The sequence below is a fragment of the Nomia melanderi genome, chromosome 1, assembly GCF_051020985.1.
Source record: "Nomia melanderi isolate GNS246 chromosome 1, iyNomMela1, whole genome shotgun sequence".
Lineage (NCBI taxonomy): Eukaryota > Metazoa > Arthropoda > Insecta > Hymenoptera > Halictidae > Nomia > Nomia melanderi.
In genome coordinates, this window is record NC_134999.1 from 24,824,054 (window position 1) to 24,836,728 (window position 12,675).

The 12,675-nt window shown below is 44.8% G+C and overlaps 1 protein-coding gene across 13 annotated transcripts in view; it reads left to right on the plus strand.

Annotated features, from left to right (window-relative positions):
• The window catches only part of LOC116428922 (protein muscleblind), a 438,439-nt gene that overhangs the window by 414,507 nt on the left and 11,257 nt on the right, over positions 1–12,675 (plus strand). For 4 of the 13 annotated variants that reach the window (XR_012998174.1, XR_012998175.1, XR_012998176.1 and 1 more), the window contains 3 exons: positions 366–527; positions 4,795–4,836; positions 5,316–5,445. Coding sequence is in view for 1 of the 13 variants with exons in the window: in XM_076365730.1 (XP_076221845.1) it covers positions 366–527; positions 4,795–4,836; positions 5,316–5,789; positions 5,886–6,914 (1,707 nt within the window). In the remaining 12 variants the exon portion in view is untranslated. Of the gene's footprint in view, positions 1–362; positions 528–4,794; positions 4,837–5,315; positions 5,790–5,885; positions 12,163–12,675 lie in introns of those variants that run through there. The other 9 variants (XR_012998179.1, XR_012998182.1, XR_012998181.1 and 6 more) reach the window with 5 other exon arrangements.

Here is a 12,675-nt window from a genome sequence, read left to right on the forward strand (position 1 = left end):
ATTAATCGATCGATGATCGCAAAACGCGCACGCAAAACGAATGAAACCATTATGAATGAACAAAAAAATTAAACAAAATACAAATAAACACGCGCGCGCATACGCACGTGACACGTGACAAAAACTGTGTGCGCAACGACGGTCGTCGTTGCTTCCACGGGCACACATGGAACAATGAAACGACTATGACCGTGATCGATACACGTGCACACGTGGGAACGATGCGCTGCGGAAACGGTGTGTCCGTACGACCATGAAAATAACAAATCAAACAAACCATATGGAAAATATGAAAAATAATACTGTCCGTGAAACACGGGAACACTTGGACGATCTGTCGTACGAAATCTGAAAATAAAAAGCAGACGGCGACGATGCCAACGAACGTGGCGGGAATGAGCGCGTTGGCTGGCGGAGTGTCAGGAGTTCCCGCGACTGCGGTTCCCGGAGGACTTCAGAGCGCCAGTATGGCGAGCATCGAACTCGGCAAGAAGCGGATGCGCGACTCCAATGATGATCTGCTAATGGTACCACGGCTTATGCATGAAGTACACTTTCCTTTTCTCGTAGCTGGACCTTACGAAAATGGCCCCCATCGAGCTTTCTCTAGCCAGGACGATCGAAGGACACATTTCTTGCCTTCAACTTGTCAATCGGACCATGGAATTTCTCACTCGTTTTCCTCCCCTCTGTCCTCTTTCTTTTACTCGACTCGGTCGATCGCCAAAGCATTCTGCATTCTTCTGTTTTCTCTTTCTTTATGCTTACACGTGGTTAGAGATTCACCTTTGTTTATGGTTTACGGTGTATGGTGTATGGTGTACGGTTTATGGTTTATGGTTTATGGTTAACTGTGCTCGGAAAATCGCTCGTGATCGAGACATTGCCTGGTTAACCGTTCAACTTCGAGCTTCGAGTTTCTTGGGAAATATCAGTGTCAGGGACCGTTAATCGACCAGTTCGATTTCCATGAAACCCAATGAGCGTAAATGAGCGTACACGACCGCAAACAAAAGAAACGTCGCAAAGTTCCGGGGGCCATTTTCCGTAAGTTCCTCGTAGTCGTATCTTTAAGTTACGAATATAGTCATTGCGATTGTGAATACACTGCCGAGCGCGCTTAGAGCTCTAGCTCCTGTTTCTCATTTTTTTTATTTCTAACAAGACCCGCTGGATTTTTCTGTTTGGCCTCGGGGCAACGGTACACGGTCCTCGAGGAATATTTTCCGCGTGTTCCGGTCGCACGCTCCGTAGGGCTCGAGAATCCGCGTTATTCGACCCGGTACTTTTAATTTCACCGCACATATTTTCCGCGAACCTCTCTTTCTCTCATTTTCCGTTCCCCCTTCTCTTTCCTTTCGTTTCCTTTTCTCTTGCCTTCTTTTTTATACGATATCCACATCTATCGCATTCGTACGTACGCCATTGGATTCTTCGTGAGAAAAAGAAACATTTATTTCTCGGTTTCCGTTCTTCGAGTTTCCTCGTTGATTTCGCTTCGTACTGTCATTCGTTGCAATGTTGTCCGTATCGGAGCTTACGCCTCGTAATGTATTTATTGATCGCTTTATTGTTCGTTTCTCGATCATCAGCCACGAATTAGCTGACCGTTGGAACTGAAAATTCCTGTTCGAAGTTAAATGCAAAACGTTCGTGGTTGTTGATACCAGTGTACTATTGATTTTAAACCGTTTGAGCGCCGCGTACATTTGTCGTCATTTTTACGAGCTTTCCTTGAACTTTTCATAATTTTCCATAATCGTCGCGAATACATTTCGTACGAAACGTTGAAGAAAAGACACGCGTCTAATGAGTAGTAGTAGTAGTAGTAGTACTTTTACTCGGCATCGCTCGGAAAGACTCGCAATCACGATTAGAGCCGGATCTCTGGAATGACTCGTGGCACTCAAGCGACTGACATTAATTCACCTCGTGGCGAATCCTTTGTCAGCGCCGGGAGAAGACTGATTCGATCGGCAGCTGTGCTTACCGGGCCGAGCCACGCGCGCATTTCCATGAAATTCAAGATACAGTAAGGCTCGGATTCGATCACCTATGCATCGGTAATTTTTCTACAACAGACAGGTCAGAATATTTCTTTGAATAATATCTTCAAATATTACTATACTTTGCGATTTCACTAATTTCACTCGTATCGTTCGTCGTACTGTTTCCTCGTCGCAAAACCATCGTTGTTTCTACTGAAAGATACAATATCCGTTATTGGGAAATTTCTTCAAACGTAATGATTCGAATGTAACATCGAAACATCGCGTTTTCTGAATAAACTTCTAATCCAAACCTTACTGTATGCCAAATTCTCTGAAAGTCTCGAAAGACTGTTTTCACGTTTCACTGTTTCGCATTTCGTATTTCGTATTTCGTATTTCATGTTTCATATTTCAAGAGCAGAATAGTCGTGCGCGCGTGCTTCGCAGCGTATACCGCGACGAAACCGTCGACTCTAATCTCCGTACGTCAGGACCATCTTCGGGCTGTCAAAAGAGAGAAAGTTAACCGAGGGAATCGATCGATACGAAAGAATCGAACAAGAGTATATCGGAGAATCGAGAATATATGTTGGTGCTGCGTTTACGGAGCGTTAGATCTGTGTAAACTCCAAGCTTGCGCCGATGATGCATGTTGTGCTTAAGCGACTACCGAGGTGATGGTGTAATATGTCATCCCCTCGACGCTCTGGACGATGACCCGGAAGTTTTGTCTTTTTTCTATCGTACCAGCGAGCCATGGTACACCCGCGGTGTTTTTTCACTCGGCTTTCTCCGGGGCTCGTGACTTGTTTTTTTTCTCGTCCTGTTTCCTTTTTTGCCAGACGAACTCTATATGTATGTTGGTTTCAGAGCCACGTCAGAACTGCTAAGAGCACAGTAGACCGCTTACACACACGTACTCACACACTTGCCTACCTTCTTAACGCTACTTCTCTCTTCGTTTTCTTTCTTCGTTCTCTCTGACGATCTTTACTTTCTTTCGACGCCCACGCGTATCTCGTTTCCTTTTCCTCTGTTCTCCGTTCTCTGTTCTCTGTTCTCCATTCTCCGTTCTCTGTTCTCTGTTCTCTGTTCTCTGTTCTCTGTTCTCTGTTCTCTGTTCTCTGTCTGTCGACAGCCTGTGACTCCCTTAGCAGATATTTGTCCCGTGATTGTGCAAGGTGTTCAAAACAAAGAGTCGCATTGGTAAAGACTGTGTTTGTCTTCCGCTTTGCTTGAAAATTATTCGTTCGCTTGTACGAATCCACCGATAGAATCATTTCTGCTCGAAATTCTATGTAACCTGTGAAAATTCACTGTAAATCGTCCAGTTAATACTCCGAGACTCTTCTTCCGTACGATGAAATTAGAAGAATGAACAAGTATGAATCACAATTGGTATTTACTGGTATTCGTTTGGTTCTCTGGAATTTCTTGAAACGTACAGTGTAACGTTTACGGTAACTGTTTTAGTCGAGGTCTCATACTAGAGAGTTTACGAAAGAAGAATATTCTAGTAAGTATAGAGTACACGCACACACACGCACACCAGAACAGAAAAGATATCGAATAATTTTCAAATGAATCGAAAGACAAGAGGAATTAATCTGTTCTGAGAAACCGTGGATTTTTTAGCAGCCTGTGTATACACGCCGTGTACATCTTCTAAAGTCAGACGGAAGTTTATCGACTGCATCCAAGCTTGCAACAATGTTCCTTTGCCCCGTGTTTGTAACGAGCAAACTGTTTTGCAAGAGGATTTGTACTTGTGTACCTGGTTAATTACACCGAAGCCTGATATCGTCTGGTCAGCAGTTGATCGTACGTTTCCTAGGAGTATTCTACAGAGCGAAATCCAGAAAAATGTCTCGCAAATTGTCGATTCACGAGCACACCGACCTGCTGCCCCCCTTCCTCTCTATTCTCTCGGACCTTATCGGCTTTCCAGCTTTTGCATCCGAACTATGCAGCTTCTAACTCTCTCATCACTTCGATCTGTACGAGTTTGTTCGTTTTTCGCATTCCGCCCTCCGTACCGAGTGTGTGTCGTCGGCGAGTATGGTCAATCGAGGAGAGGAGCGTCTAATGAAATTTTTATTGAAGCCCCTTTTCGTTAAATGTTCTCTTCTCCTAGTTTCGTCTGTAACAACTTCCTTGCCTCGCTACGATTACTGTACAGCTGTTGCGTCAGACGAACGGAATACGGCGGATATCACGGGGAAGTTCCCTCCACCGAAACCGAAGCAAAAAGAAATAGAAATCCTTCTCTTCTCCGTGAACCGGAGAACGGTCACGTTCCGAGTTAACGTTCGTCAACGATGCGTTTTTAATCGATCTATTTGATTCTCCAATGAAAACAGCAGCAACGATCCTCAGTTTAATTGGCCCCGCGACGGTCTTGTTCCATAATAGAAACTGTGGCTGGTCTTTCCGACACGCTTTCTCTGTCCGACATACAACCGTTGAAACACAGCGGAGAGAAAGAAAGGAATACTGAACATTTTACAGTTATCCAACAACGAACGTCGTCATTTGGGAACGTCGCCGCAAGCTGCGTCATCGGCACAACTTTTACACACTACTACCACTACTGTATTATTACTACTGATTACTTGTTACTACTGCAAACCTACCATTCTCGTGTGCAATCCACAGCCCAATTATTCTATTTCTCTTGAAAATTCACCGATCCGACCCCTCCATCCACGCTCCCTTAATTGCCATCGTTCCGTCGATATGTTCAATAATACAGACGCAACCTCCTCCTCGAAACTAGTTGAAACCAATCCTGTCTTTGTTGCAGATGGACGTGAAGTCTGTCGGATCGTTCTACTACGAGAACTTTGTAAGTGCAGAATCTAACCATTGATTCATACCGTTTACGCAGTATTTCATTCGCACAGTTCGTTACTCGAAGTCCATTCTATTTAAGTACAACTGTCCCGAAACAGACGAAGCAAAGAACACGAAACAGAACCAGAACGATTCGAGTGCGAATCGACGTGAACGCACCGTTTCTCTAACGACTGACTCTCTCGAGCAACTGTACCGTTTCCTTCGAGCATTTCTTGCAACGAGCTGCAAGCGGTGTATCGAGGATACCTTTAAAATCTTTGTCGAGTTAAGTAATTTATCGGTAATGCTGCCTCCTCGTACGCAAATCCCGTGGGAGGCAGTTTTCTCGCGTCATTGGACCGCGGAACCGTTACAAACACGAAACCGTAAATTCGAAGAGGTAAACGGAAAAGGAAGGGGAAAGAAAGGGAAAGAAAGGAAAAGAGAAATCGAGGCCCCTCTTAAACGTATCTGCCCTTCCTTTTGCAGGTCTTCCCAGGAATGGTTCCGTATAAACGACCGGCGGGCGACAAGTCCGGCATGCCGGTCTATCAGCCTACCGGCGCGACGACCTATCAACAGTTAATGCAGCTGCAGCAGCCCTTCGTGCCTGTGTCATGTGAGTACACTGGAACACCACCCCTACCCACCCAAACCTCTAACCAATCGGTCGTGCAACCCCCGAACGTGCAAAGCAACCACCACGCGGTGGTGGTTCAGTCCTCCTCCTCCTCCCAGGGTACCGGTGGCGCCACAGTCAATAACTGCGCCGACGCCAACAATGGCGTGCTGATGGATCCTTGCAACAACCCACCGCCACCGCCTCCAACTGCTGACAATAACAGTAACAATAGTAACGGCAATAACAAGCAGCCGAATGCGACGCAGAATCACGACGCCGAAAACGCGCATAACTCCCCCGAATTGAATCACTCGAGTCCCTCGACGATCGCTCAGCAGCAAGCCCAGCACCAGCAGACGCAGCACCAACAGCACCAACAGCAACAGCAACAGCATCAACAGCATCAACAGCATCAACAGCATCAGCAGCACCAACAGCATCAACAGCACCAACAGCAGCAGACTCAACAGCAGCAGCAGCAGCAACAGCAGCAGCAACAACAACAGCAGCAGCAGCATCAACAGCAACAGCACCAGTTACAGCAGCACCAGCAACAGCAACACCAGTTGCAACAGCAGCAACAGCAAATACAGAACCAGTTGGCGTTGTCCGCTGCTTCCGTGCAGCCGGCGATGAGTCCACTGACTTCGGTCGCTGGCCTGACGTCCATGCCCGGTGTAGTCAACATGGTCTCCATGGCCTCTATGGCCTCCATGGCGTCCATGTCGAACGTGCCGTCGGTGACGAATATGGCGTCAATGTCGAACTACAACCCCTCGAACGTCGCCAGTCTAAACATGCTGAACAGCCTCGGCATGGCGTCCGGGCTGCCGGCTCATCTCGACCCAGCCGCTCTGGCGAAGGAGGTTGCCCAGAAGAATTTCACGAAAGCCATCAAATTTTCGCAAGCGTCGCAGTCGTATCCTATCAATCAACTGACGGCGTTGAATTACACCGGAGTAGCTTTGAACAAACAGGCCTTGGTGAATCCCGCAGCCGCGGCCGCGGCAGGGAATCCGGCTTTAGCTGGGCTGCAAGCCACGGCAGCGACGCCCAGACCAGTCATCCCGAACCTAGCCAGTATTCCAGGGGCCCTGACCTCTCCGCTATCGGCGGGGATTCTCGCCTACTCGAGACCTCCGGCGGGCACTCATATCAATCCTTACTCCCTGATGAGACAGCAGATCCTGCCGAATCCTTACGTTCAAGCCTCGATACCGACCGTTCCCAGCGCTGCCGCTGCCGCGGCGGCCGCCGCGGCTCAGGGCAACCCGTACGTGCAGAACCCGTACACGGTCCTTCCCGGTGTCCCCGGAGTCGCTGCCGGCGTAGCGGCCGGCGTACCGAGTGTGTCGCAAATTCCACAAATTCCGAATCCGGCTACCATCGCGGCGCAACCGCAAGTAGCGATCCCCGTCAGTTCCGGCGTGATCATGCAGCCGTACAAAAAGATGAAGACCTCGTAAACTGTTTGTTCGAGAACAGGAGAAGAGAGACGCACTGTCTTCTCTTCCCGTTGAACGTTCTGGTTCCTTCTTCTGGGCCCTTCGCATTCTCTCTTTCGCTCGCGGACGCCACGCCGTCGGTCTTCAGATTTCCCGGTCCTTTGGCTCTTTTAACTCTCACGCGGGAAACATCTGCGCTCGACAGTTCGAGGAACGTGAAATATTTACAGATTTGTTCGCGCGACGTCGCTCTCTATCTCTTTCGTTTCATTCTAGAAGCAGCGTGAAATTTCATTTTCCACGGATATTTCCAAGGATATTTACACTTTCCCGAAAGTCACATACGCTCTTTTTCAAGTTAAACAACGTTCGCTTACTTTCTCTTAAGCGGCGGAAGAGTTATTTGCAATTTGAAAGATTAAAGTTTCATTCGGGCTCAGAGATGTCGCGCAGAAATCTCGCGACTGTCGAGTAACGTGTCGCGTTCGCATGGACAACCGAGTGAGAGTTAACGGTTGATTTCGAAGGAATTATCTTTTTCATTTGTAGCTTAAGACGATAGGGATCGTAATAGTAGATTGTTAGTCGAATAAATGACGAGAATAAATACTATATTCAGGAATTGAGCGAACCGAAGCGTAGAAGTCGTACGCGATTCCTGTCCATGAAAGGGAGAATACTAAGCAATGCGCTACTTCGGGCGGATGCGAACTAAACGATGAAATGTTAAAGGAGACGAGGAAAAATTAAGAAAGAAACAAGAGTTCCGGAAAATAGATTCATTTTCTAGTCAGACATTGTCGGTGAACAGTGCCTTATTGACCCGATTCCACTTTGAAGCGTTTCGAACTATCTAATGAATAACGACACCAAGACTATTTCAGTCATCTTGGATTTCTTCGTTTCCGTTTGAGGATTAGTTAGAGTTTCAATAGCCCGAAACGTCGTCCATCAGCGGCGTGTTTATTCGGTATTTCAGGTTTTCGTACCTATACGGATGAACGTCTGTTAAAGTGGATCTATAAAGACTTGCCAGAGTTGAACTTTGCGTACCGCACGAGTCATCGGGATTTTTCTTAATAATTTCTCCGTTCTTTTCTCCTGACGCTGTTCAGTGGTTCTCGGCTCAGGAGTTTCTAGAGGCTAGGATCTCTGGACACTCGGAGCTGAGAATTTCTCGGTCGTATCAGTTGTCGAGCAGAGAAACGGTTTGAACTTTGTTGAACACTTTTATCGCGACTTGTTCCTTGTTTAGTTTATTATGTATTATTTCGGTTGTTGCGACGGTATTCGAAAGAAATGTCTCTTTGAAATTTTATTGCATCTTTCTTGAATTTCTTATATTTTATACGCGTGTGCGCGTACGTATACGTGTACGTACGCGTGCACGTCTAAATAGAGATACGGCAAAATGAACGGAAACGATGCTCGGCCTAAGTCACACGTTCACGTGCGCGATACTTGCCTTTTTAAATCCGTAGAGTTAAAACGTATCGAAGCCCAGTTGGCTGTTGCGACGTCCATTTTTAAGTTTCCCGATCGATTGCCCGCTATTGGAAATCGATCGATTTTATTCACTATATATATATTGTTCGTTTACCGTTTTCTCAGATTTTAATTTCAATCGTTTAACGTGTAGATTACATTGAAGAAAACTGTGAAGGGGGAGAGGTGATTACGGGAAAAGAAAGGAACGAAAGGAACCGAGGAACAGGAAACTTGTTAATTTCATTATCGGCAGGTCTTGGAAACCTCTAGAGTCGATCGTACTTTTCAACTTATCCTTTTATTTCGTTCGTTCGTTCGTCATTGGTTCACGACGTTCGATCTTGACCTAGAAACAGTTCCACCGATCCGCCACCTCTGCCCTTTCCATTTAGTTTTAGGAACTAATTCAACTATAGTAACGTATGTTTCCTAGAAACACCTTGCACATCGATGAAATTGAAATGGAAATGCCGTCGAGTTCGTGGCGGTCCTTTTAATTCGTATATATATATATATATATATATATATATATATATATATATATATTATATATAAAATTAACGTATGCATAGACTTAGCAGAAACATCGTCCTATCTTATTTTATCTAGGGCTATAATAATATTATTATTATTGATGATGATGATGATGATGATGATGATAATAATATTGATAATATCGATAATATTAATGATATTAATAGTATTGATAATATTGATAATATTGGTAATATTGATAATAACGATATAATGTTAATAATATATTTATCTGGATAGCACGTAAATAGCATGTGAAACACTAGGCGTCATCCTTCTGTCCTTTGTGGATTCGATTCGGGGGAGTTCGTTGCGCACAGTGAACCTCGTCGATTGCAACTTTCGAGCTTACGCATTTAGTCGAGAGAAGAGACGATTACGAGAGAGCGAGCCTAAGCGGAAATCAGAGTAAACAAGTGACGGATCGTTACATGCATTTACCCGAATTTGCGAAACGGAACGACAGAGAACACGAAGAATAGTAAATAACGAGGAGACTGACCTTGATAGAGGGGATGGAGGAACGCGAGAAACTAGTAACCGATCAAAGAAAAGTGAAAACCAGTTCACATGCGCACCAAATCACACGCTACCGCACAAAACTGTTTCAAAGCTGACACACACCAACACTCTACAGAGGTCAACACACACGCATACGCGTTGACGTTATTTAGTAATTGTGCATTTCTTACCGAGAACAAGAGTAAACGTCCGAGCGGAATAACGATGTAACGAGACCGGTCACTCTCGGATCAAATGGAAATCTCTGTTCTGTGTATTCGTATACTTGTTTGCCAGTGATTTGAAAGTCCGTTTTAAAAACAAGACGATAGTACCGACGAGGATGGATATACGTGTATTATATTTAACTATATTATAGATCTATGTACGTAAAAGTAAGGATTTTCTTTACACGATTGACAGGGCGAAAGGAACCGTGCCACGCGCACGAATCGTACTATTACTTTCGAATCGAATCGTACTATTACTTTCGCGTCAAATTCATTTTCTTTCAACTATCGAATAAGCTTGCAATTTCTTAGTGTACATGCTCGCATATGTACATAGAAATGAGTAGGAATGAATTGTTACTTGTATACATAAGGGAGGATTGAAGAGTTCTTTTAACACGGGCTTCGAAGAGGCTCGAATCGCCTAAATTCGAGCGGCCTAATTTCAAACCGTACTATTGCTTCGGAACCTTTCCGTTCTTTAATCCGGAATTTCGTGAAAATCTCGCCGTTGCCACGGTTCCCTTTGCTCGCACGCGACAGACAAAGGCATCTTCTCCGTCTGAATCGCGAAGACACAGCACACGTTGCACGGGGCGCGCTCACACGCACAAAACGATCATTTTGTGGCAAGCACGTCGCTACCTTCTGACTGGAATATTGTTCAGGAAACACGGTCTTCCATAGCGGCAGAGTGTACGGCGGTTAATTTTTCTATCGTTTACCGAACAAAATAGACCGGAGAGGCTGTCTTTGACCTGCGCTAGCTGAAATACCTCTAAAGGCGATACGTTGTGATAGTTTTCGATGTATAACTATCGAATACGTTTATAGATGACACTTGATACTCGTCTTGTACACGTACCACACACACACACACACACACATGCAAAAACACGTACATATACATTATATACAATATACAATATACATATTATATATATATACATATAACGATGAACGACGATTCGTGAATAATTTCGAGCGGCCTCCTAAGACAGACAAATTCAGTTGTACACTTGTCCTTCGATTTCTAAAGACTCACGCGTACGAACCGATGACTCTAGGGTTCCTTGTCTTGTTCACACTTGTACACTATCGAGAGGGTGGCTGATTTTTCTGGAATCCACGCCGGAAACAGGAACCGCTGGCTTTTCCTACCCAGACGAATACACTTTCTTGTACATTTTTCAACGAAAACTATACTTCAGTTGTCAGAGAATTCGCGAGACAGTTTCACCGAGTCTTTTAACGAGTGCAACGAGTATTCGAACAGATCGGAATGTAAGAGAAACGATGCGTTTATTCGAAATGATCGAAATCGAGTTCGATGGACAATCAGACAGAAAAGTGTACTGCCGGTTCCGAGTTTTCCGGTGGGAGACCAAACGAAAAACAGCGGAAGTGCCTTCCCCCTGCACTCGTACACCATCGCACACAAAGAACACACGTGTACCATCGGTACCCGATTAATTCGACGAGAACACGTAACAAAGCACTATGTCTGATTTACTTACATGATACATATAATTATATTTATATATAAATCTATAGATATAAATACGAGGAAAAGAAAAGAAGTCGTATGATATACATTATCCACGTTGCATATAGATATCGTGCAACGAAGAGAGAAAGGTAGACGCGAATCGCAGATTAACCGACTTGTCGACATAACGGACGAATGATTTATTTCGCGACTTATGGTATATAATAACGATACAATGATACATTAAACTGTCGCGTAAGGGTTCGAAACCCTCGAGCGACGAGAACAGAAACTACGTATATTACATGGACATAGATAGTAATTTACAATTATGTACCGTTTCGTCCCGAATCTTTCGTTTAGATGTTACGTACGTACACACACGAACACGCGTGGACACTATCGTTGCGTGAGTCTACGCATGTGTGCACGCGCTGTTACGAAAGATGCGTAACTCGGAAGGAGAGGAGATAGAGGAAAGCAGAAGATACGTGTATAGAAAGTTTCGATTGTATAGTTGCGTTCGAAGAGAGACTCGTGTACGATCTCAAACTCTTGTATGCGTGTAGACGGGTGTGCGACACAGACACTATGGAAACAGAGATACGGAGACGGAGGACACGGAGACAAGGAGGCACACAGCAAACACACCACACACACGCGCGCGCGCGTTGCACGATATCGCGTAGAGAGCGTAACAGAGCCGCGTGCTGCGAGAAGACGTCTTACGAGACTGTCACGTCGTCCATTTAATCGAGGAAACGGATCGAGTAGGAGATCCAGCCGCGTGTAGTCTGCGTCATCGAGCCGTTCAAAAGAAATAGGGTTTCAGCTAAAATGTTGAACGAGTGTGAAACGATTACTTAAAGAACACAAGAACAGCAAAGAGTTCAGAAAGAAATCTGAAACGAGTCTTCGAAGGTCCCGAATGCGTTTTCGCGCGTGCACGCTCACGGGGTTTGTCAAGGAGTCAGCCAGTATTTGTAATAATAATGCTTGAGAAATGCATGAATATTTGTTTTATTAATGCTTCTTCTTATTTCATCTCTTTCTATCGAAACAGAATTTCCCAAAAACTCGCTAATCCCTTGTAATAGTTATATTTATATTATATATACTACATATATACTCGTGTATTACTCGATATTGCGCCCATTATTGCTCACAGTCTTAGCCTTGCTTCCTGCTTCCCTTGTTTTTTTAAACATCCTTCGACGATATTTGGTCGACTTGGTGCTTGTATTGTTACTCACTTTTCTGCGTACGTAATATTTGTTCTATGATTTTTCTTTGTTTTTTTTTTTTTTGACTTCTTTCGATCGTTTCACTACTTTCTCGCGAATCGATCGGCAAGACGATTTTCTCCTTGAAAGATTTTCACGTGTAAATTCGAGTAGGTTTCCGTTGAACGATTTTCGACGAACAACACGACCGCGAACCACGCGTTTCATTCTTCACCGAGAATCGTCCTCTACTTACCGAGCGCACCTAGACGTTGCCAAGCACACGGTGGTTTCTAAATCCTTGTAGATGTTAGCCG